We start from the raw sequence: 26,565 nt of genomic DNA on the forward strand, positions 1-26,565 counted from the left end.
TTTCAGCCGGCAGCTCCGGCCGAACGAGCTCAAATACAGCACGTTTGACCGTGAGCTCCTCGGTCTACACCTGGCCGTCCGCCATTTCCGCCACCTCCTGGAGGGCCGACCTTTCACGGCGTTCGTCGACCACAAGCCGTTAGTTTACGCAATGGCCAAGGTCACGGAGCCGTGGTCGGCCCGCCAACAGCGCCACCTCTCCGCCGTGTCGGAGTTTACCACAGACATCCGGCACGTCGCCGGCAAAAACAACGCCATGGCCGACTGTCTTTCCCCGGGCCAGCGCGAACGCGGTCCACCTGGGCGTGGACTTCGCGCTTATGGCGGCGGACCAAACCACCGACACCATGGTGCAAGCCCTCCGGGCGGCGGACACGGGCCTCCGCCTGGCCGACATCCCCTTCGTGGACACTGTCCTGCTCTGCGACGTCTCCCAAGGCCAGCCTCGCCCCATCGTGCCCGTCACCTGGCAACGCCGCATCTTCGCCTCCCTCCACGGCCTTTCCCACCCGGGCCGGAAAGCTTCCCAGAAGCTGGTGTCGGCGCGATTCGTCTGGCACCGCCTTCGTCGGGACGTCCGCGATTGGACCAGCACCTGCACAGCCTGCCAACGGGCCAAGGTCCACCGACACACCCAGGCCCCGCTGGCACCTTTCACCGTGCCCGAACGACGTTTCGACCACGTCAACGTGGATCTGGTGGCCCCCCCCCCCCGTCATGGGGGTTCACACACCTGCTCACCATGGTGGACAGGACCACCAGGTGGCCGGAGGCCGTTCCCCTCGTCTCCACCACCACCGCCGACGTGGCGCAGGCTTTCATCGCCACCTGGGTCGCCCGCTTCGGCGCACCGGCGGACATCTCGTCAGACCGCGGACCACAGTTCACCTCCGAGCTGTGGGGCGCGGTCGCCCGCAACCTTGGGGTCAAGCTCCACCGTACTACGGTCTACCACCCCCAAGCAAACGGGTTGTGCGAGCGATTCCACCGCTCCATGAAGGCCGCGCTCATGGCCGGCCTTCAAGACGGCGGTTGGGCCGACCGGCTGCCGTGGGTCCTTTTGGGCCTCCGCACGGCCCCCAAGGAGGACCTCCAGGCATCCACCGCCGAGCTTGTCTACGGCCAGGCGCTACGCATCCCGGGCGAATTCGTGCCCGACGCTACCAGTCCCTGGTCCGCAGCTCACCAGCGCTCGGACCTCCAGGAGGCCGCCCGACAGTTTGCCCCCATGCCAACATCCCACCACGGTGACCCCCAGTCCTACGTCCCCCCAGCACTTTGCACAGCGGAGTATGTTTTTGTGCGTCACGACGCACATCGGGGGCCACTCCGGCCGCCGTACGACGGGCCCTTCCGGGTCCTGCGACGGGACGACAAGTCGTTCGTCATCGACATCGGCGGCAGGTCGGACCGGATTGCGGTGGACCGCCTCAAGCCGGCGCACGTGGACGTCGACCAATCACCACGGGTGGCCCTTCCGCCGTGGCGAGGGCGCCGCCCCCCGTCCACGGTGCCCCCCACTCGACCGCCCACCACCACACCAGCCCCCCCCCCCCCACGACCCGCCAGGGGTCGCTTCGGCCGGGTCATCAGGACCCCCCTCAAATTGACCCTGCCGGTGCAAGTCGATTCTGGGGGGACGTGTGTAGCGGCTACCGCTGGGTTTTCACAATCGCCTTGCACCTATCAAGGATGCGGAGCGATCACCATGCCGGGCTCGTCCAGGACGCCCGGGCAGGCTCGCCCTCAACTTGCCAGGCCCCAGCCAGGACGCTCGGCCACGCCCCCTCTCGCCTTTCCTGGGCAAATGCTCCGGGATAATGTGTGTATATATATTGCTGCCCGATAAACGGGCTTTTCAGAGTACCTGAGTGTTTTGTTTGAATATAGCAACTCGGACGAATTCCAGCTTTTTGTCGCGTCCATTCTTCCGATCGACGTGGGAGCCCGAGCTCCTTCAATAACCACCTTTAGAGGCCATTTTTCCCCGCAAAGCGGGGGTTGGCCTTTTTCGGGAACCGTGGTTGTTGTTGTTTTTTGGTCCCCTTTTTGAAGCAATGTTTTACGGCCGGATGCCCTTCCTGACGCCAACCCTTTTTGCCGCCTTTAACGACAAACAGGGAATTACCAGTGAACTGGTACTCAATTAGCCGACCTCGGAAGGATGACAGGCTGAGTCAACCCCCCTGGCGTTAATTCAGCGATCGACCGGGATTCGAACCCAGGATCCTAGGATCCTAAGCCGGCACCGTAGCCTAAGAAATACATACACATATATATATATATATATATATATATATATATATATATATATATATATATATATATATATATATATATATATATATATATATATATATATATATATATATATATATATATATATATATATATAATTATACATGTATATATATATATATATATATATATATATATAATTATATATATATATATATATATATATATATATATATATAATTATACATATATATATATAATTATACATATATATATATATATATATATATATATATATATATATATATATATATATACATATACATATATATATATATATATACATACATATATATATATACAGTGATCCCTCGTTTATCGCGGGGGTTACGTTCCAGAACCCCCCGCGATAGACGAAAATCCGCGAAGTAGCGACCATATTTTAATTTTATTATTTATATATATTTTAAAGCTTTATGACCCTCCCCACACTCTTATTAACCTTTCCCACACTCTTATTAACCTTTCTCACACTCTTATTAACCTTTCCCATACTCTTATAAACACTTCCTATACTCTTAAACACTTTTTACACTCTTAAACATACGTAATTTTAACAACATATAAAATTCTAATGGGTACTCACGATTGAAGATACTGTAGCGACGCATGGGTTCCCCAAGCAAGACCAGCATCAGAATCTCCTTGCTCCAGCCGGTGACGTCACCGGCGGGGATCCCCGGTGCCAGAGTGGCTGGTCACGTGACCGCCAAAGCGTTCGGCGCGTGCGGGTATAATCAGCTACACCTGTTGATCACGTGACCGCCGAAGCACGCCACGCTTGAGAGGCGTGGCTTTCGGTTTCTGGTTGTGCTTTATAATGCAGCCCGATAAATGGGCTTTTCAGTGTTCCCGAGTTGGTTTTGAGAATAAATATCTTCTCGGACGAGTTTGTGTCTTGCCCGTCATTTCGTCCGTATCAAGCAAGAGCCCCGGCTCTTCAATACTACAACTTGCGTGATGAAGATGATGATGAATTAGCTGTGCAGTACTGATGACGATGAAGGTGATGACGATGATGAATGTACTGCACAGCCAGAAAGAGCATTACAGTTACCCATTACGTGGGTAACTAGCGCAAATGGAAGCTGCTGCATCTGCGTTTTCCATACGCACGACTCTTTGTCTCTTTGTCTACTGTTCTACTGTACACTATGTACAGTATTTTATTTCTTGTAATATGTTTTAATTACTGTATTTTTCTTATTTTTTTACGTTTTTTAATTTTTTAGGCTAGTAAATGCTTATTTTACCACAAAAATATTTAAAATAATAGTATATAAAAATACATTTATACCGCAAAATCCCGCGATATAGCGAAAAATCGGCGATATAATTTTACATATACTAGCGAGAAAAACCCGCCATGTACCGAAGCCGCGAAAAGTGAACCGCGATATAGCGAAGGATGACTGTATATATATATATATATATATATATATATATATATATATATATATATATATATATATATATATACATACATACATACATACATACATACATACATACATACATACATACATACATACATACATACATACATACATACATACATACATACATACATATATAATATATATATATTGTTGCGGTTTTAGAACCCACACCTGTGTAAATACTTGTAAATAATTCTCATCATTAAAGGTTAAAGTCTCGTCGAGATCACGGCGAGGTCACGTCTTTTCGAAGCTGCTCCATGCGCTCACGCTTTCGAAGCTAAGTGATATTTCTCAATCGTGTTTTTGTCGAGACTGTATCTATCTTTCGGTGTATGTACCTATAGCGTATCTTTTGGAAAATCTTCGGTGCTAATTTTTCGTACATGTATACACAATCGTCGGTTAATGGTATCGAGTATTCTGCGGCCTAGTACTCGTAGGCTTGGACTACCGTACCGTCTCCGACCTTGTGGTTTGTTTTTCTCTCAGCGATTCGTCGAATGCGCTGAAATTATTTTCGTTCACTGTTTCGTCCCAGTTGTTCACCCCGTACCTCCTTGTTTAATATCTGTACTCACAAAAACAAACAAACAAAAAAAAAACCCCAAAAAAACTATTTCCTTCCCAGGTCTTATTCCTTTATTTGTTCTTTTTGTTCGTTCGTTCTTCGTTCGCGATCACGCGGTTAGAAATGTATAATCTCTCCCCTGAACAACTATTTTCTCTCATATATTATAACACCCTTTTCTTCTTTTCCTACAAAAGGATGCTTTCGTCTTGCTCACCAAATCTATTCATTCCAAAAAATATATATAATACCATCTCTTACAGTTCCTCCTTTCTACATTCCCTAAACTATCCAGAACTCCATCCCTCCTCCAGTGTCCTCAAACGTATTTTTGACTCGAAGGTCTCAAACTCATTTTGCAAAAAATGTTCGTTTCCCATGAATCGTACACTTTTCAAAATCCAATCTCACCCCTCCCCTCCAAATCCTCCCCATCACCCATCCCTTTCAAATCTCCCCCCTTGCCCCTTCCCTCCCCTCCCTCCTAAACCCCCCCCACACCCCTCCCCTCCGAGACTCTCCCTCGCTCCTCCCCTCCTAGACTCCCCTCTCACCCCTCCTCCTCAAAGCATCCTCCCAGCTACTTCCTCCTTCCAACTTTCACCTTCATCTCCCCAAACGTTCTGCCTTGCTCTTCCCCCTCCTCAAATAACACCTCACTGTGCCTCACCCAATCTCCATCAAACCTTTTGTCCGCCCCATTCTTCCCTTTCTCCAAGTTTTCTGAAATCTCTGACACACCTTCAACAGCTCTCCCTACCTCTTCCTCCTCTTCCACATCTTACCCTACCCCTCCCCCCCCTGTTCTGGACCCGATGCTCCCCCTTCCTCTTCATTAACGGTATGGACCTCAAACATCCGGGGCCTTCGCTCAAACTTGACTGACCTCTCCATACAGGTTGCTTCTGACAAACCAGATGTGATCTGCTTAACAGAAACTTTCCTCCTTCATGATGTCTCTGATGCCTTGGTATCTCTCCCAGGTTACTCCCTCCTCCGGTATGATAGACCTGAGCCTCGTCCTGGAGGTGGGGTTGCTATCTTTATAAAAAACTCTCTTCCTCACTCGCCCTCCACTGCCCTCTCTCCACCTCACCCCCAGGAATACCTTTGGCTACGGCTTCCCCTTCGCTCCCACTTTTTGTTCATATGTGTGTTGTACCGTCCACCAATCAGCGATGACTCCATCTACATCTCACTGTCTGATAATATGGACCAACTTCTATCTACCCATCCCAACTCTCTCTTCCTCATATGTGGTGATTTCAATTGTCACCATGCCAGTTGGCTGGGTGTGGGTACCTCTCTCACCAGCCATGGCTCTTCAGCAAAGGACTTCTGCGACTCACTGGGACTGACACAATCTGTCAATTTCCCGACCCGGATCTCAGTCAACGGAGCATCTTCTCTTCTGGATTTGGTTATGACAAACTTCCCTGAAAATGTCTGCTGCTCTTCTTCTGCTCCAATCGGCTCATCTGATTATGTGCTTGTCAAAGTGGACATCTCTCTGACCATTCTCAGAGAGCCTCCTCAGCGTCGACGAGTCTGGCATTTCACTCAGGCCAACTGGCACGGTCTTCAAGCAGCCATCAATCATCTGGACTGGTCTCCCATCTCTACCGCCTCTGACATCAACTCATCCTGGGAATTCTTTCAAAGTAAATTGCTCTCTCTCATGCACAGATTTATACCATCTCGTCTTCAGTTGTCATACCCTTCCTCCCGTCCATGGTACACGGAATCTTGTGGTGAGGCTGTTGCCCTGAAACAACTTGCTTTCGTCTCCTGGAAAGCAAATCCAACGGAAGGAAATCTCATTTCCTTTCACAAAGCCCGAAACAAGTGTGTGTCCACCCGCAGGAGAGCCAGGAAACAATATCTCACCATTCTCAAGACCGAACTCTCTTATCTGTCTCCCTCTTCCAAATCCTGGTGGCGTCTGGTCAAATCTGTTTCTGGTGTTTGTTCCCCCTCCATCCCCTCCCTCACCTCAAACGTCTTAACGGCTGACTCCGCACGTGAAAAAGCTGAATGCCTCAACTCTGTGTTTGCCTCTAAATCTTGTGTCCCAAACCCATCCCTCTCTGTACCCACCGTACCCAGTCGTACCCAGCTGCTCCTGGACTCTGTGTCCTTTCCTCCTGACAAGGTGGAAAAGTTTCTGGCAACCCTCGACTCTGATTCTGCAACTGGTCCTGACGGCATCAGCCCACGGGTCCTAAAATCATGTTCTTCTGCACTTTCACTCCCTCTTTCTGTTTTCTTCACCCTCTCTTTTGCTTAAGGTCATCTGCCATCTGCTTGGAAATCAGCCAACATCACCGCTTTGCACAAAAAAGGTGCAAAAACAGATCCCAGCAACTACAGACCAATCAGCCTTCTCCCAATTATCAGCAAAGTCATGGAATCCATCATTGCTTCAGATATTAAATCTTTCCTCTTCTCCAATGGCTTGATCTCTGATCATCAATTTGGTTTCAGACCTGGTCACTCTACTCTGGACATGCTGCTTCTGCTTTCTCAACAGTGGATGGAGGTCCTCAACGCCAAACAGGAAATTAGAGCTGTCTCCCTTGACATTTCACGTGCCTTCGATACGGTCTGGCACCCTGCTCTGCTCTCCAAACTCTCCTCCTTTGGTATCCATGGAAATCTCCACGCATGGCTGGCGGACTTCCTCTCTGGTCGTAGTCAACGTGTGGCCCTGAATGGGTTTCTCTCATCTCCTCTTCCTGTTCAGGCTGGAGTTCCCCAAGGTAGTGTTCTGGGCCCTGTGCTTTTTCTGGTCTTCATCAATGATCTCTCTGACTCTCTTGAAAATCCTCTCTATCTCTTTGCTGACGACTCTACTCTCTGTCGCTCCATTCCTCATCCCTCAGATCGGCAGTCTGCAGCCTCCTCACTCTCTGCAGACCTGGACAAAATCACAGACTGGTCAAATAAGTGGAACATGTCTTTCAATCCTGACAAATCTCACACTCTTACAATGTCTCTCCGAAAGGACCGACTGGACAACCCTCCTATCTACTTTCTCAACAATCCTCTCCAAGAAGTTCTGTCGCTCAAGCTTTTGGGTCTCACTATCTGCCATGATCTTTCTTGGGAAAACCACATTTCCAAGCTGGCCTCCAAAGCCAGTCGCCGACTGGGCATCCTCCGTCGTGCGAAGTCCTTCCTTGGCACACCTGAGCTCCTCACCACATACAAGGCTTTCATCCGCAGCTCAATGGAATACTGTTCCCCCCTCTGGGCTGGTGCTCCTGCCTCACACCTTGCTCGGCTTCACGCTGTTGAGGCCAAAGCTTTCAGAATCATTGGAATCTCCTGCGATGTAGTCAACGCCGAGGGCCTTTCACTCACTCACCGCAGGCAGGTTGGTGGGCTTTCTGTCTTCTACCGACTCCTCTCCGGCCTTGCTCCCCCAGCTCTCTCTGTGCTCTGTCCACCCAATATTCCTTCAGGTCGCACAAGATCTGCCTGCAACCTTCTTCTGGGTAAACTGCCAAAGTCTAGGCTCTCTGCTCACCTTCACTCTTTCATTCCCCTTTTCTCCCGCCTCTGGAACAAACTCCCCCACTCCCTTCAATCCCACTCCTCCCTCCAGGTCTTTAAAACAGCTGTTCACCACCATCTCTTATCTTCCCCCATCGAAAACCTTGATCTTTTCTACCCCCGGTAATTCACCCCAGAGTCCTTGCAGTGTTCATATGTTTTAATCCTCTCCCACCTCCCCCCAAGTCCTCCCGATGTCCCTGGTCTCAAATGTTGTGTTTGTGTCCTTCCCCCTCTCTTTTGTGTCCTCCCCCCTCTCTTCCCATCTTGTCTACCGCTCCCCTTGTTTTTTGTGTTTTGTGTGTCGGTTTGTCTTTTTGTGTGATTAATGTTAGCTCTTTCACGAGCCTCGATCTTGTATACAAAAAAAAAAAAAAAGAAAAAAAAGTAGCATCCATAGGTAGGCCACAGCAACACGTAGGACACCATAGGACTTTCAGTTATTTCATTATTATGTGTTTAGATAAGGCCGTGTTCCCAATAGTCGACTCTGCGTTGTCAATCAAATAAGAAGTAGGCCCATTTCATTTCGTCCATTTTGCGACCTCCCTCTCCAAGCAGCGCCATTACGCGCCTTTGTTAGCAGCGTTCGCTGCCTTGAGCTGAAGCTCGCTCAAACGACGCCATAAGACACGCGATTAGGCCCGAGAAAGGGGGCGGAACGGCAAGAAGAAGGTGTGGCCACGTCATCCAGTCATCAAAGGCGTGGCCTGTAAGCCCGCACCAGCCAACCAGGGCTGAGGGACCATCACCGACAGGCATGGCTTTTTGGCTCGCGGAGTGATCGCGCCGAGAGTTACAAAAAGGCGAGCGAAAAGCCCTTTGACGGACTTGGTTGGCAGCGTGCATTACAACGGGACTGCGCAGAGGACTGTCATGATTGCGAGAACTGGAACGATTCGCGCATTGTAACGGGACTTCTCGGGAGAACGCGCGGTGCACAAGAGCTTGGTCGGAGGCGTGCGTACAGAACTGATACGGAGATATTACGTACAAATATTACCTACGCAGCATCCCAGCTTTCCCCCATTGCAATAACTGTCCAGTCGCGTCCAATATACGTGGAGCTGCCTGCTGGGTTTCGCCGCTGGACCGGAGCCGACTGGAGCCTGGACCCCATCACCGGACCCTCTACCTGACCATCCACCAGCTACAATCCCCGTGTGAGTGTGTATGTTTGTCTGGGGTCCTAGGTTAAGACTGCCCTGTGTCCTGCTTCTTCCTCTTCCTATCTTGTACATTCTTTCATTTCCTCTTTCCTTTGTAAATAATTAATAAACCCATCTTTGTTCTTCCTACTTTCTGGTGTGCTCTCTTATCCGATCGCATTCGTCCTTTGTCCATTGAGTACCTGTGGCACGATTAGGAACCGCTACAATCGGGTTTAGTCACTTTGTTAATAGCTCGGATCGCGGATTGCTATCCGCTCGGCATTTTCCATCACATCCGTGGTTCGAGCGGGAGTTATTCCCTCGTTTCCGGCTGGCGTTAGTACTTAGGTAGCAGCGAACCCCTAGGCCTAGCAAACCCTACCTAATGCCACGCCGGAAGGACGTTATAACTTCCAGGACTCGGGACGGCCAGCTAAAAGGACAAGGGGATTAACCCCCCCTTGATAAGGGGAGAGCCGACGCCCGAGATCCGCAACAATTGGTGTCAGGAGTGGGATTTGGACCTGAACCAAATTTTCTTATCTGTGGAAAAATTTGGTCAGATTTTCGAGCGGCCGAAATTTTATTACAACATCCAAATTAAATCGTGCCATGGATAACCAAGGCGATCGGATGCCGGTGGGGGGAAATGAGGGGGTAGAGGAGGGTTAGAGTCAACCCAGGACCCCAGGGAAGAAGTGGGAGTAATGGAAGAGGGAATTGAAGAAGGTGCGGTAGTGGGGATTGCAGGCGCACAAAATGGCGGCGCCTCGCACATGGCGACGAGAGCCGCGCCCGCTGCGCAAGTGGGAGGGATGAATATCCAGGACCTCATTGCGCAGCTGCAGGCAGCCATGCAAATGGGGTTGGGAAACCAAATTGAGCAATTGGGAAACCAAATTGGAGGGTTCTGAAATGAGATGGGAAACCAAATTGGAGGGTTGAGAAATGAGATGGAAAACCAAAATGGAGGGTTGAGAAATGAGATGGGAAGTCATATTGGGGGGATTAGAGAATAAATTTGAGGGTCAATTGGAGGACGTAAATGGCAAAGCCCAGGAAATAAATGAGGGGTTAGCGAGGGACAAAGCCACGTATGAGATAAAACAGATTGGGAGAGACAAAGACCGCGAGTTGAGCAGGAAGGGTACAACGGTATGCGACAGGGTAGCGCGGCTTGAGGAGCACGGGAAAAGCAAGGAGGAGCAAAGCACAGCCAGGTGGACCAGGATAGAAATCGCGACCCGGGGGTTGGAGAAGCCGATGACCGCCGAATTAAAAGATTTTATATTATTAGCGCCAGCGGTCGTCGAGCTGAATAAAGAAAAGGGAATCGAAGCAATAGTGGAAATTGGGGTTGGAAGAGACGGCGGACTTAGAAAAGCACTCGTTGAAGGAAAGGATGGAATGCGCGCAAAGTTTGGATTCACATCATGATGTCGTGCTGCATAACCAAGTGGAAAGTTTGCAGGTGGTGCAGGAGCGAAGAAGAGGAAGCGCCAAGGTGAGTAGGGTAGTATATGGCACAAAAAGATTTTGCGGGAGAGTGTTTGGCGTGAAAAGTTTTTTCACGCGCTTGGGATCCCAGCGTAACCCGGGCGTTTGTGGAAAGTCCGTGGTGCGCTGTGTGAGTGGAAATGGCGTGCGTGTGCGAACGGCGCCGGAGCGCGAGTGTGGAAGTAAGGGTGAGTGCACGACAGAGTGTGAAAGTGGGAGTGAGTGTGACACGGAGTATGAGATGGATGAGGAGCGTGTGCGAGAATGCACACCTGAGTTGGTTGTAGAGAGTGTGCGGGAATGCACATCAGAGCGCATGATTGGGTGTGCAGCGGGGGATTGCCCACCCGTGGGTGGGTGTGCAGCAAAGGAGTGCACACCCATGATTGTTACAGGATGTAACGGGGTGTGCGAGTAGTGTGAGAGCGCCAGGGTGTGCGTGGGGATGTGTGTTAACGAAGTGTGGAACGGAAGGGTATGCACGAACGAGTGCGGTGGTGGAATTGACGGAGTGTATGGGTTGTATGAGAGGCGTTGGAGCGCCGCATTTTGCCAGTGAGAAGAGGAACGTGTGGTGTGAGCATGCGAGTGGAGCATCGACGCTGACCGGGGCAGCGGTTAGGCTGACGTGTAGCCGACGCGAGCTCTCGGGGCGTGGTGTTCTTTGTGTGCTGCGGGGGCCGGCGGGGATCGTTGCCGCGTCGCTCCTGCACGGAGCGCCATGCACGATTCGTGCCGGGTCCCGCCCTGTATTGTCGGTGCCGCGTCGTAGCGGCGAATGGCGCGATTCCGGGGGAGAAGGGCCAGGTCAGACCTTCGCCCCCTGGTGGGGGCGGTGTTCCGACCGGGTGAGGTTGGGTCATCGGGCCGGAGACCGCAGGGCTCCACGCCGAGACGGACCATGGAATCTCGGACCGAGTATGCCTCCTCCCCAGAGTCTAAAATTCCGGACGGACCCAACCAACAGGAGCCAGACCATCCTCACGGATAGCCGGCTTTTCGAAGCCAAGCTGTGGAAATGCATTCCCGCACGAGAGGCTCAAGATAGTGAATGAATAGTGGTAGTAATGGCGATAGTGATGTAGAAGGAAGGTAGCTCTACCATCCCTCACATCCATTATTTTTTTTTGGGCAAAGGAGCTATAGGTTTATGGGGTATGGCGGTGAAATCCTAGCCAGGGAGGGTTAGGATAATTGATAGAATCTAGAAAATGACCATAGGTGTCTCGAGATTTAAGTAGTGACATTGTTCCTGTAGTGGGGACGTAGAGTAGAGTAGTTGGATGATAACGACGAGGGATGTGCATAGTTTAATGGGATGATGGGGAAGCTCCAGTATTAGAAGGGAAATAGTTAGCTAAATGATGCTGTGTGTATGAGCTTTAAGTTGAGGATGAAATGAGGTATTGAGAGGCAGTGTGTGTGTGTGTGTGTGTGTGTGTGTGTGTGTGTGTGTGTGTGTGTGTGTGTGTGTGTGTGTGTGTGTGTGTGTGTAAAGTGTGTGTAAAGTGTATTGTGGATGTGTGTAATTGTGTATTGAGTGCATTGGCTTGCATGGTGTGCAGGTGGAGAGCATGTTGGTATGGAAACAGGTGTGTGGAATTAATGGTGTGGAGTGCATGGTGCGAAGGAATGGATGGGGGAAGGATGGATCCCTTCACGAATACCCGGGGAGAGTAGGTTAAAAGTAGGCAGAGGGAGTAGGTAAATTTGGTGGATATTGACATCTGTGGTGCGGAAAGTAGCAGAGTACTGCTTGGATGGGTGCATTAGTGTGTGGAATGGCTGGGCGTGTGGCCTGTTCGTGAGTATGGTTGGTTGAGCACTCTGCCACTGGTAGTCTGTCGGCCAAGTGAGGCCGCAGGTAGGCTCTGGGAGCCGGGTTCGAGTTCAGTAGAGTTCAGCGGGGCCCGTAAGATAAATAAGCGCGAAACCCATTCAGGGCCACACGTTGATCAATTACCAGTAGGCCAGTTCTCATTTTGCGACGTCTAAAAGATAACGGGCTGAGTAAACCAACCTGGTGGTATTTCAGGGGTGCAATATGGGCTCAAATTCAACACCAGAAGATCTTCAGCCAGAAACATTAACAGTGAAGCCAACACCAGGCTTCATGAAGCCAAACAAGCGAAGAGAAGATGAGAAGCTGCTGCCGGAAACCGGATCCTCTTATCAGCTCTTTGCGTTTCACGTTCATTTGCTTTTGTGTAATCAAGAATGAGATTCCAACACACTGTAAATCAAATATACTGAGCCAACCGCATCTGAGTTGTGTGTTCGCCAAATGTCATGTTCTCAGAAGAATTCTGATCAGTTGTTTGCCTCAACTTAAGTCTACTCGATACGAATTGCGATTTGTACACACACTACCCAGATAAATGTTTACATACAAGATCATGAATGGTGATGGTGAAGGGATTATGTTGAGGCTCACCTGTTGACTACTTGACATCACAAAAAATGTGCATGTTGATCATGTTGTTCAAAGGTATTTGACTTTGGGTAAGATTCTTAATCCATATTAACTTATGCTCCACTATCTTGTTTCCCTTCAGTCCAGATTATCTACCACTGGGGAATCCGTATGGATAATCGTTGCGCCTCCGTTTTGGAGTATGTGGGAGGAGGTGAGGTTCCTGACGTCATTTTGCTGAAAATCCACTGTCTATCAAGTCCACTTTCACCTGAGTAGCTAAATAAGTTAATAATTAGTAAACATGAATTTTGATATCCTGATTGTTGGACCATCTCTTTCAGTTCTGACAAATCTCAGTTTCACTCTGTCACTCCGGCACGATTGTAAAAAAACAACCAACTGATCTTTTTTCCTGGTCAAACACAGGAAGTGGTTCGGTTTCTTGACTTTATAGGCTTCAACATCAGCCATGACGTGGATCACATATCAAAGCTGTCTTCCAAACTGAGCTGCAGATTCCATCATTCCAAATAATTCCTTAAACTCATAGTCTACATGCTGTCTGTTGTCCAATGAAGACCTTTTGAGAGCTTTGTATTCCACAGGATCCAGGAGACCTGTTCGTGATTGGGCTACCTCTCATTGAGGTAATGAGATGGCAGCATCATAAACTGATTTGGTTTCTGTGAAATAAGAAGCTCTCAAAATTATTGTCATATCACGTGATGAGGCTGAAACACATTGCCAGTTCTCAACATGGCAGATGGGGTGGCTCATCTCATTTATGCGGCCTGTCAAAAGGCAGAGTGTCTTGGAAGAGACTGATAAGTCTCCCTTTCCTTCACGACACAAGTTCCTGCAGTAATCCCCTCCTGGTTAAACTTAAAGTGCACACTTTCCACACACCTCCACTTTTTATTCCTCTTTTCTCACATTTCTGCAACTGTCCTCCGGAAACTATTCATTCACATTCTCCCCTCGAAGTCTTAATGCATGTGGTGCACCACCATCTCATGTCACCCTACATCCTTTCCTCGATATTTTTTTTCCCTTGAACCCTCTTTTCATTCTGCCCTTCACTTCCATTGTCCTGTGTTTACTCCTCCCCCCCTCTATCTCTCTCTCCCTATCTTCCTGCACTTTTCTTGTTCTTTCTTTTCCCTAATTGTGTCCAACTATGGCCCTCAGTCACCTTGCTCTTTCTTCCCTGACCTTTTATTTTGCATACAAATTTTTATCTTTCTCATTTTGTGTTTATTTTAACAATGAAACATTCAAATCTTCAAAAACAAAACAACTTTTCCTCTATTGGTTTCTTAAAAATGAAGAATCTCATTGCGTTTCCCTTGTATGTTGCTGTCTGATGTGTGCAGGTTCACTCACTTCCCAAATTCTTCTTCTGAGGAAACTTACAGAAAGAGAGTTGTGGTGTCCCATGAAGCAGGTGAGCTGAAGTTGGTTTCAGCCTCGGTGTGATGTTTATAATGTGGTTTGAAATAGGACAGAAAGAATTGCACTCAAAATTGTAAAATCTTAACAACCACAATCTGTGTCCATGTTTGAATATTTAATCTCCTCCTCTCCCCAGATGGCTGATGCTGTTGAGTTCATGCACTACCAGAACATTGTGCACAGGGATATAAAGGTAACTAACTACACCAGTGCAGACCGTGATACGTTCCTCATAACACTGCAATGAAAACCATTTTTTGGTGGAGCAAAGGAAGGAATGGGAGTGGGGAGTGGAAGGTGGAGGAAAGAGCAAAATTCATATTGTTGGGTGATGACCTACAATGGAGGAAAAGAGGGGGGATCTGTCACAAATGGACCCTTTTGTGTTTATTATATAATGAGTTAAACTTGAAATATAAATAGAAAGTAAGATATTAAAATTAAATACCCAATCCAGCTCGGTTGTTGTGTGTGAAAAATACAACCCCCACTGTTGGAATTTGTGTTTAATTTTGATATTTCTATTAACGGCGACATTGTGAAGATGTTGTTCATTTCCTCTTTGAAGGTTGCCCATTTCTCTGAAACTGATTGCTCTCCTGGTAGTTTTTCCAAATTTAAGGAAACTCTCCTCAAACTCTCAAAATTTACCTTCCTGACGTCTGGTAACCTCATCCTACAATCTCGATCTTGGATCAGAATCCAATCAGAACCCACTTACACCATGAGGTTATGGTCACTTGTCCATAAATACTGTTCTTCCTCAACCTTCTCCACCATATTCAAATTATTACCTCATAAGAAGTCTAACACTCCGTTCTTCATTGGATTATCGACAAACTGCATTAAAAGGCAATCCTGGACAAGATCACGAAATTTCTCCTCTGCTCTTTCCCTGTTTCTGAAACCAGTCTATCCCTGGCAAATTAATATCACCCATGATCAGTGCTCTTCCCTCACCACAATCCTTTCTGAATTCTAAATGAACCTTTTAATCTTACTTTTCCATCACTCCAAGAGCCTACTTATACGTGCCTAACAACTCTTCCATCCCTAATCTCCATCCACACAGAACACTCTTCATTCATTCCCTGCTCCAGATCGCTCTTTTCTCTTGATACAATGTTGTCCTTTGCCAAGATTGCGACACTTCCTCTGATTTTTCTCTTTCCTTTCACACCTCTACATCGAGTGGCCTTCGATTCCTCTCATTTAGTTAAACCAAGTCTCACTTCCTGCAACTCTATTGTTTATACTCCTTGCTATCTGCTCTCGCTTCAACCTCCTCCATTTTATGTAAACTAATGACTGACATTGGTAGAGGATGTTTTTTAAAGTTTTCTCTTTCTGGAATTTTCTTCCTGCCTGCCCATCACATTTAAATTTGCATATTTCCTTCAACATCATTTATCACCAAATATATATTTTATATTTTAACATATTTATTTATGTTTATTCTCCAGACACAAAACGTGCTTTTCACCAATAAGGGGATCGTGAAGGTCATCGACTTTAAAGCTGCCAGAAGTTTTTTGACACGTGGTGAGAAAATGTTTACCTGCTGTGGCACACGTGGCTATATGGCACCAGAGATCACAGCACATGGCTACGAAGGTCCCCCAGTCGATGTGTGGGCACTTGGCGTCCTGTTCACAAAATTATTTGTTGGACTTCATTTTGATGGACGTAATATTATTGAAGTGAGTATTTTTGAAAATGCTGTCATGATCATGAATGTGGTGTGTAGGAGGTGCCATTTCGAATGGGGTGTTGTGTGAAGGGAGTCTTGAGTATTTCACATACAGTGCCTTGAGAAGGTATTTTTGTTGTGTTTCAGCCTGTGCCCAGGGTCATTGCCCCAATTTTTTAAAAGCAGTATTATATTCTACACATAATCTCTCTATAAACATAGTGCAATGTATACACTTTAGAAATATATATCTTGGTCATTAAGGGCCCCTTCTGAATGGGGGCCTGGCACCGAGGCGCCACAGGAGCCATTGTAAACCTGGCCCTGGAGCTCTAAACGTTCCCCGATATGTGGAATGTAGATCTTCTGGTTATATATGTGACAACTGGAATATACAGACTTGGCATTTAATATGGAATATTTTTTTTGTGGGGGTGAACTTACTTTTCAAGATGACTTAGAACCAAAAGTTCATTGGAATTATGTTGAAATTATTCTAGATTTTGTTAATGTGACCTTGAAAAGAAACAAAAACCACATTTGACATTTCGAAGCAAATAAATTGATCCTTGAAAGTGATGTAAACTGATATCGAACTCAATTCACGGACAGTACTGTGTTAAACTTCTGTACGTTTTCCAGAAGTATCTCTTTATTTTGCACATTAGCCAAAGTTTTTTTCAAGAAAAACAAAAGCTAAATTATGACTGGGATTACGGACAGTAAAATTACAGTTCAGTACTTCGTGTAACCCCCACGAGCATTCAGGAGAGCACGTACACGTCGAGGCATGCTGTTCACGAGATTTGCCAAGGTTTGGACAGGAATCGCTTGCCATGAAGTGACAATAGTCTGCTGCAATTCACGCACATAGGTAGGCTGCTGGTCCAAGTTGTCGATTTGACGCGTTAATTCTGCCCACAAGTTCTCTATCGGATTCATATCCGGGGACATGGCAGGCCACTCCATATGCTCTACACCACGGTCAGCAAGAAAGTGTTGGATCATGCGAGCACGATGAGGCCGTGCATAGTCATCTTGGAAGACAAAGTTTCCTCGAAAGGCTGCACGAGCAAATGGAAGCAATGTTTCTTCCAGAATGACCCTGTACTTGAACTGGTTCAGGTTTCCATTCAGAACAACCAGGTCAGTTTTGCCCCCTGCATGAAAAGCAGCCCAAAGGGTCACCCCACCACCTCCAGCTTGGACTCTTGGCACTATACAATCTTCGTTGTGGGCTTCATGCACTTGTCTGCGCACTTAGACGCGGCCATCTTGACGATCGACCAGAAATCTAGACTCGTCACTGAAGGTCACGTGATTCCAGTGTCCTGGCTGCCATTGACGGTGCTCTCTGGCCCACTGCAATCGGCGCTGGCTGTGTTGTCTGGTCAGGGATGGCTTTCTCAGGGGACGCCTGGCACGATCGCCTGCTTGAACCAGTCGTTGGTTGACTAGCCTTCTGGATACAGGCACATTTGTCAGTTGCTGCCACTCAGCCCTAAGCCGATTAGCTGACTTGGTACGGCCATTGCAGACTAACCGGTGTAGCTGGTGATCATCTCTCCTTGTGGTTCTGCGTGGACGTCCTGGCCTCGGTATTGGAGTAGGGACACCCCTCTGAGCATTTCGTTTCAGGATCTTTGACACCTGACCTTGAGTGATGCCATACTTCCGAGCAATAGCACGCTGTTTCATGCCAGAATTTCGTAAAGCCACCACTCCATGACAAACAGCATTGTCAAGTTGACGGACCATCACCAGAGGAAGCGGCAATAACTTTTGTAGACGTGCAGCAGTTGTTTTCCACTAATACAGAACGCAACAACCCTTGTATACCCGATTGTGAAGCCAATCGTCAAATGTACCTGTCCTTACATTTTGTCATGCCACCTGTGATATAATCCTGTTATTGACTTCTTGCTGTGAAAGACAATCAGTGACATGGTTCTTTCAACAAAGACATCACCGAAGGGTAAAATAAACTCATCTGATTGATATACTGAGTTCAGAAAGTAAACCCAAGTCAAGAAAAAAAAAAAATTCCATATTAAATGCCAAGTCTGTATTTGAAATTCAGCATTGATTGTTTTTGAGACTTTTTTTTCTATATCTGTGTATTAACCGCACTCCCCACTTTTAACTTTTTTGCAGATAAATAAGCGTGATTAATACACTGGGAAATACCGTATTATGTGTCGATCAGTGACCAAAGAAATATCGGTCATCCATTTTAAATTCAGCCTGTAACACAACAAGATATTAGAAAAAAAGTCGAGGGGTGTAAATACTTTCTGAAGGCACTGTATCAGGAATAAGCAGCCTTGTCCTCGCTTCGCTCGCCCTCGGCCGAATAAACCCACATATACTGTACTTAATATCCAATTATTGAGCTGAGATTGTTTCTATTTCAGCAAAACTTTTGTGTTGTACACCAACCATAACTTATTTGATGAATGAAAATGTATTTTATGAGTTTTGAGTCAAACCTTTGTTATTTGCATCGGTGAGTGCTTGTTTGGAATATGCTTTTTATGCAAATGTAAGTATTCGATTGCAACGATTGTTTAGGATTCGGTCACAAATACATTTGTTTTGCTTCTTTGCAGACGTCACATGACAAGACTGACTTCATTGTGGGAAACAGTTCACCAACCTTTGCAAGGGAAACATTGGTTTCCCTTCTGACTGCGATGCTTCGGAAGGATCCAATGGAGAGGTTCACTATGACGGTGAGGGATTGATAGTTTTCAACTGCGGTATTTTACTTGCATGAACAAGAATGTTCACACATGCTGGGGATTGCTGACATCCTGTTATTGTGGATCAAAATGCAATTGCTCACCAGTGCAGGTGATTCCTGATCATGTTTATATTTGATTCCAACACATTCATTGTTTTGCAGGAAGTTGTGAACCACACTTGGTTCAAGGAAAATCACCAGGACCAGGTGGAATCTTTATGGTAACTGGCACTCATTTTTTTCTCTTTTTACACGTTCCATTCTTGTAGTTTCTCTGCAAAATGGAGTCTCATGGAAGAGCATCGTGATGGAGAACGTGAACTTATAATATGGAAGCAGGGCAAGTCTTGAACAAAATAAACACTAACTTCTGGTTCCAGGTCCGAGTGCGTTAGACTTCAATCGTGCCATATGTCTTTCCAGTTTATCAAAGCTAAGGGTTCAGACGAGATCCGTTGTCTCAAAAGTGTAATTCTAAAGAGTTCTGGAGGGTTCCAAAGCTTAATTGTAAAGGTTTCTAAAGCGTATATTTGATTACAATGGCGACACCACTGGTAGACTTTCAGTCTTGTTTTCTTCTTCTCAGGAAACACTGGCATCTCCAAATACCACACTTGCACCCACTCACGTAACCATAGCCTAACGCTGGTAATTTGCAGCGTGCAGCGGTTCATGTAAACCGGAGGCCTGTGAGGCCTCAGAAACAACACGCAGAGAAATAAACCCATAAGAATTACCCTTTAGAACCCTGTATAATGATCCTTTAGAACTCTCTCGGATTCAAACCCAGGCTAGACAGCTCAGAGGTGAGTGTAGGTGCTTGCAACATGAAGGGGAAAGAAAAAAGTGTGGTTAAAAAAAACAACTCTGGTGATCTTCACATCGTCTTTACCACTTGACACTTCTTGGCTTCATTGTCAACTGTATTTGAAGATGCGCGTTAGGGTAGCACAGGGTAGTGGTGTTGTTTGCTGTCTAAATGTAGCAAACACAAATACCCGATGCAGTCTGTTTTTCATCTCCGTGACTGCTATTTTTATTCTCACATTGTTTCTTATTTGCGACATTTATTTAACGACAGCTTTATGAAATCTTTATTTTCTGCAGGAATGCTGAGCCTAAAGTGACAAATGAATCTGTTGAGGAAGAGTCGCCAACTGGTGAGTTTTGAGAATTAATCTTTTCATGAAATAATTATCGTCTCTTTACAAGTACAACAAGAAAGAGCAATCAGAGATTGCAGACCCTCAATATGATGTGTTTTTAAGGCTTTTGTGTTCAAACAAATATGGCGGTGGAACCACGTGACCGTTGACACCATCTTTTATTTTCTTCACAAATTTATCCCTCTGATGCTCAAGAAATTTCATCTTGATCGGATGAAGTTTTGTACATGTCGAATTATGATGTCATAATGAAGGCACGCACCTATGACATCATAAACAGATTTTATTCCCCATGGAGAGTTCCTTACAATGAGTGATGTCACATTTTTTTCTATTCAGCACTTTTGGAGATATAGAGGTGCAAAGTTTTTCATTTTTTCCAAGATGATGCCCGTACCACGTGACCTTTGACGTCATAATTATCATTAGAAAATTCTACATGAGGAGGTGCTCCTCTGGTGAATTTTTTTTTGTAATCGGATCAACGGTTGCAGAGAAAAGCATCCTCATTTTGTGCGGCCAAACAGACAGACAGACAGACAAACAAATGAAAAATCACTCATGGAGCGACACCTCGCAAAAGAGAACAAAGTAGAATGGCACTCGGTAGAGCATCCTTTTGACCTCACAAATAATTGGTGGTTGAATTATGTGACCTGACATGCAAATCTTCTTCAAGTTAAATTAATCGATGAAAATTGTAAATTTTAGAAGTTTGGCCTATGTTGACCTTTTGGCCTACGTTGATCTCCAAAATAGTTGGTGGTTGAATTCAGTTAGCTGATATGAAAATCCTATTCAAATTTTAAGTCAATCAGATGAAAATTGAGGATTTTGAACTTTTGACTTCAAAAATATATAGGATTTTGTCTGACCACAAACTCTACCGTTTGTTGAAGTTTTGTGAAGATGTTTAAAATTGTGACCTGCAGGCAAGTATAAGTGAGCGGACAGTCACACAAACACACACCAACAAACAAACACACACACACAATCCGGAGTGATGAACATAATTATTTTTTTAAAATAATTTTTTTGCCAAGTAATAAACGGACCCAAATGCAATACCCTCTCCTGTGGCGAGGGTAATAACGAAAAATATAAACAAAAATCTAAGAGCTTTGAGCAATGTCGACTGGTTGCTGTAGAATAGCGCCCCCTATAAAACTGGATTTGCAAGGTCAAACCTCTTACACATGTAATGTTATTTTGAAAGAAATTAGTTGTTAATTAATGTACCCCAGTGATGTAAACAAATCTGGTAAGTACAGACATATCTTCTTGATGTCTGATCTTAGCTCTCTTTAAAAACTGATCTTAGCTGTCTTTAAAAACCATCAACATATTATTTATCTATATTCTAACCTCCACAGGCTTCAGCCCTGAGTGGAACGAGTCTCTGAGCTGGCTCTTATTACCCTGCACTCAGGAAGCGAAAGGCAGGGTTAAGCATTCGGGTACGTACGTACGTACGTACTTGCGTGTCTGCATTTCAGTAAAGTAAAGTGTGTGCCGTGTCAGCATTTTAAAAATTCATTTTCTCGGCAACCGTTGGTCCGATTGACATGAAATTTTCACCATAGGAGGGCCTCCTGTAGAATATTTTAGTGAATATTATGACGTCACAGGTCATGTGGTACGGGCGCCATCTTGGTAAAACCAAAAAACTTTGCACCTCTATATCTCAAAGACCGCTGCACAGAAATAATTGACAGGTCTCATTGCAAAGAACTCTCCATGCGGAATAACATATGTGAATGATGACGTCAAAGGTGCCGCCGTTATGACGTCATAATTTGGCAAGTAAAAAAAACTTTATCTGATCAGGATGAAATTTCTTGAGCATCTTCTCGGTATAAATTGATGCCGAAATAAAATTATAATGACGTTTTAGGTTACGTTGTTCGGCCGCCATATTGTTTTGGGCCGTCACTAAAATCCAATTTTCTCCATAACGACTGAACAAATCGAGGCCAAACTTTACAGGCAGAATCGCATACCCATGACGATCAAAAAAGTCACTGAGCATGACGTCATGCGTCACATGGTTTCAGGGTTATGACGTTTTTAAGCGTAAACTTTTAAAACCTAGCTCCTCCCTCATTTTTGATCCTATGGAGGGGAAACATCACAGATGTGTTCAGCATATCAGTCTACTAAAATTACCTTTTGGAATTTGCAATAGGTGACGTGGTTTGGCAGATATAAATAATTAAACGAAAATATAAAAAAATGTATAACTCTTGAACCGCTTCATTGATCGACATAAAACTTTATATTATAGTAGATGTAATGAAGTGTAACAAGTGTGCAAAATTTCAAGATGATTGGATGTACGGTCTGGAAGCTAGAAGTTATTATTGCGTGAAGAAGAAGTCTCTTCTGGAGTGGGCATGGAATTAATTATCACACTGCTCATGACGAGCATGCAAAGTACGGAGCGACCTCACGGGATCATTTTGACCTCAAATAAAATTCTGATTTCAGATTTGTCTATCGTTAAGGTATATTAACACACGACCAAAACAGATACGGCGAAATTCCGACGATTTTTGACGAAAATATAACGTTTGCGTCTGCATTTCAGTAAAGTAAAGTGTGTGCCATGTCAGTATTTAAAAAATTGAAACGTGGCTCATTGTAAATAACTCCATATGGGGAATAGGTGTTGTTAATGATGATGTCATTGGTGCCATGATTATGATGTCATAATTCAACAGGGACAACGCTTAGTCTGATCAGTTTGAAATTTATTGAGCATGATCTATGCAGCAATTATTTAGAGAATATACATTTATGATGTCATCGCTCACGTGGTCTGGCAGCCATATCGGATTTTAAAAAAAAGATTCAAAAATAGAAAAGTTGGCTCACACCAAGTTGACTGCGCAGGGATAGGGTAGGGTTTTCTCTGAATACCATCTAGTTCGTTTTGTAGTGGAGGATCATGACAGCTTCATGCAATGACTTTGTTGCTCAGTACACACTACCTTTCTCCAGCCTGTGCAGAGGTAAGCAATGTGAGAATGTGAACATTTACTGGCCATATAAAATATTTATTTAAAGGGCTTGGGCAACTGCTGGTACACTGTGCTACATTACTAACTTGGGAATTCTTCTAGAACAAACATTTTTCATCCAGATTCGTTTTCTCAGACACCAATAAACAAGAAGCCAGTATCTGACGTGCTGTGCATAAGAAGCAAATGAAAGGCAAAGCTTTCCTTTTAAATGGTAGATGGCAGATGCCATTTGGTGATGTTCTGCGAAAGGAAGCTTGGTGATTGTAGTTTCACTATATGTACCTGAAATGCTTTACTTTTTGGTGGGAAAAATCAACATTTAATAGAATTGTCCATGATTTTCTTTCAACAAAAGTTAATCAAAATAGACAACAATAATAATAACTAGAAGGCATCTCAAAATGCAAAGCTTCTCTGCATCCGCTTTGTAACCGAACTAAACTTGATGAAAACAATAGTTAAAACAAGCCCGTTGTCATGGAAACCGTTGACATGTCAAAGCAGCAAAATCGATTGTTACACACACACACACACACACACACACACACACACACACACACACACACACACACACACACACACACACACACACACACACACACGTGATTGCAAAACCCTATCTTCTATCTTCTGCTGTGCGGGGTACAGGCTCATAATAATTTTTTTTTGCAAAAGGACATGCATAACTATTAATTGTGCATTGTAATCTAAGATTTTAATTTACATGGCAATAACCCAAAGCATCTACAAATTTGTATACAAATAAGTGCACAATCACTCGTCGATACCTAAGCTACCAACCAGTCCTGCCAATGTCCATGAACTCCTCCATCCTCAAAACTTAAAGGTGCCTAACTAATTCCAGTTTAACCTGATCTGCTGTTTCTGCTGCCGCTCACTTTCCAAGGAGATCATTCCGTGCATTGACTGCTTTCTGAGAACTAGGGCATGCCCGTACTATATCTATATCTAAAATTATATCCCCCCCCTCTATTTACATGAAATGGTTTGGTCCAAAGCGAACGGCTTGCGAGTACGGTGACAACCCCCCCCCCCCTCTATTTACATGAAATGGTTTGGTCCAAAGCGAACGGCTTCCGGAGTTTGGTAAAGAAATCGCCATAGCGTGCACAAACGCGCAGGAAAGCGAAAGAATCGCAAATTAGTTTTAAAACATAGTTTAACGCCAACATAGCGGCAACATAGTTTGCCAACGTGAAATAAATGAATACGCTCTCAAATGTGCCGTCCGAGGCAGAGTCTGTTCGGCACGTTCGGCACACGCGATAACTCGCTGCTCTCTGATTGGTTGAATCGTTTTTTGGACATAGCTCGGTAAGTACTTGTCCGATTAATATGAAACCTTGAAAAGGCACATCCTCGGGTCCCCAGCAATATACCTGGCAAGTTTAAAGTATATCGGACCCGTGGTTGTCGAGAAACAGCGGTCACAGACAAACATACACACATACACACATACACACATACACACATACACACATACACACAGAGATTAATGGAATCATAGATAGACTAGGGCATGCCCGTACGTGGGTGCAATGCCCGTACGTGGGTACGTGGGTACGTGGGTGCGAGTACGGTGACAATCCCCCGCCCCCTCTATTTACATGAAATGGTTTGGTCCATGAAATGGTTTGGTCCATTCGCAACGCCAAAGCGAACGGCTAACGCTTTACATGAAATGGTTTGGTCCATGAAATGTTTTGGTCCATTCGCAACGCCAAAGCGAACGGCGAACGGCTTGTGAGTACAGTGACAATCCCCCCCCTCTATTTACATGAAATGGTTTTAATTAGTTTTAAAACATAGTTTAACGCCAACATAGGGGCAACATAGTTTGCCAACGTGAAATAAATGAATACGCTCTCAAATGTGCCGTCCGAGGCAGAGTGTGTTCGCCACGTTCGGCACATGCGATAACTCGCTGCTCTCTGATTGGTTGAATCGTTTTTTGGACATAGCTCGGTAAGTACTTGTCCAATTAATATGAAACCTTGAAAAGGCACATCCTCGGGTCCCCAGCAATATACCTGGCAAGTTTAAAGTATATCGGACCCGTGGTTGTCGAGAAACAGCGGTCACAGACAAACATACACACATACACACATACACACATACACACATACACACATACACACTGAGATTAATGGAATTATAGATAGATAATACCCCTTCCTTATTACTGCCTTAGGCCATGGATCCTGGTCTGATCACCTCTATTCTGCTGAAAAACGCTTCTGCACCTATTTTGTCGATAACCTTCATCATCTTAAACATCTCAATAAGATCCTGTCGTAATCACCTCCTTTCTAATGGAAAATGGCCTGTCTCCTGAAGCCACTCTTCCTAGATTAATCTAGCTAAACCGGGAATTCTGAATCCTCCACATGCTGTATATAGCAGCGACTCAGTCCTTCTTCAGATGTGGTGACCAAAGCTATACACATGATTCAAGGTGAGGCCTCTCAAATTTCGAAACAGTGCGAACACTGTCTATTGAATTGTAATTTATCTCTGTAAACCCAAACTAAAACCCAATGAGCTTTACACCAGGTGGGTTGACTCAGACTGTCATCTTTCTGAGGTTAGCAAAATGAGTATCAGCTTATTAGTACAGTTGGCACTGCATTGACATACTAAATATGCAATTACTTTGATGGGATTTTCAAGACATCAGGAGGTCTTGGTCTTCAAAAGTTCTGCGAACTTACACACCGCCTCCTCCACCCCGCTCATATCAACGACCACCCCCAGATCCTCCTCCTGTGTCACAGATTCCAAGACTGCCCCTCGCATTATGCAGTTCCTATTTTCATTATTTATTCGTCAATTCTGCATGTTCTGAGCCCTTGACCTCTTATGAAGGGATATGGTATGTGAACTTCTGCCTGGCAAAGATGAAGACAAAGACTAATTGATGAAATTGATGTCTCATTTCCACAATGCACACACATCTGAACACGGTGATATTCTGTCCATTGTTATTCTGCAGCATTACAAAGATGCCCTTTCCCGCGCCCGCTCCACCTACTACTCTCAAATAATCCACTCTTGCTCCGGAAACCCAAAAGCACTCTTCTCCACAATAAACAAACTCCTCAGCCCCCTCGATACCACCACCCAGTCATTCACAGTCGACAACTGCATTTCTTTCCTTTCATTCTTCCAAAGCAAGATAGACAACATCTACAGCAGCTTAACCACTACTGCACCTGTTCCCCCTCAAACCATCTGCCCCCCCTTGTCCTGCCAACCCCTATCTCAGTTTTCCCCAGTCTCCCCTACTGACCTCTCTGAACTCCTCACAGGAATGAAAACTGCCACCTGCACTCTGGACCCCATCCCCTTCAGCTTTGTTAAGGCTTGCCTTCCTGCTCTCTCTCCACTTATCACTGCAACGATAAACTCCTCCCTGTCTACTGGCATCGTCCCACCATCCCTCAAAATCGCTGCTGTCACCCTCATTCTGAAAAAACCTGGACTCAACCCTGACACCCCAAATAACTTCAGACCCATCTCCAACCTACCTTTTCTGTCAAAGGT

The 26,565-nt window shown here is 45.5% G+C and overlaps 1 protein-coding gene and 1 long non-coding RNA gene across 2 annotated transcripts in view; both read left to right on the forward strand.

Annotated features, from left to right (window-relative positions):
* LOC144888934 (serine/threonine-protein kinase GA29083-like) overlaps nucleotides 1–14,626 on the forward strand; it is a 91,789-nt gene extending 77,163 nt beyond the window's left edge. Inside the window, exons 12-14 of the mRNA XM_078768707.1 lie at nucleotides 13,067–13,138; nucleotides 14,301–14,371; nucleotides 14,516–14,626. Coding sequence (XP_078624833.1) covers nucleotides 13,067–13,138; nucleotides 14,301–14,371; nucleotides 14,516–14,626 — 254 coding nt within the window. The remainder of the gene's footprint in view (nucleotides 1–13,066; nucleotides 13,139–14,300; nucleotides 14,372–14,515) is intronic.
* A 4,115-nt stretch (nucleotides 14,627–18,741) lies between these two features.
* Nucleotides 18,742–21,381, forward strand: LOC144888925 (uncharacterized). Its single transcript, XR_013621473.1, has 4 exons — nucleotides 18,742–18,801; nucleotides 18,975–19,033; nucleotides 19,920–19,972; nucleotides 21,352–21,381. It is a non-coding gene; the product is annotated as an uncharacterized LOC144888925 (long non-coding RNA).
* The last annotated feature ends 5,184 nt before the right edge of the window (nucleotides 21,382–26,565 follow it).

The sequence above is a fragment of the Myxine glutinosa genome, unplaced genomic scaffold (genome assembly GCF_964187855.1).
Source record: "Myxine glutinosa unplaced genomic scaffold, kmMyxGlut1.1 SCAFFOLD_154, whole genome shotgun sequence".
NCBI lineage: Eukaryota > Metazoa > Chordata > Myxini > Myxiniformes > Myxinidae > Myxine > Myxine glutinosa.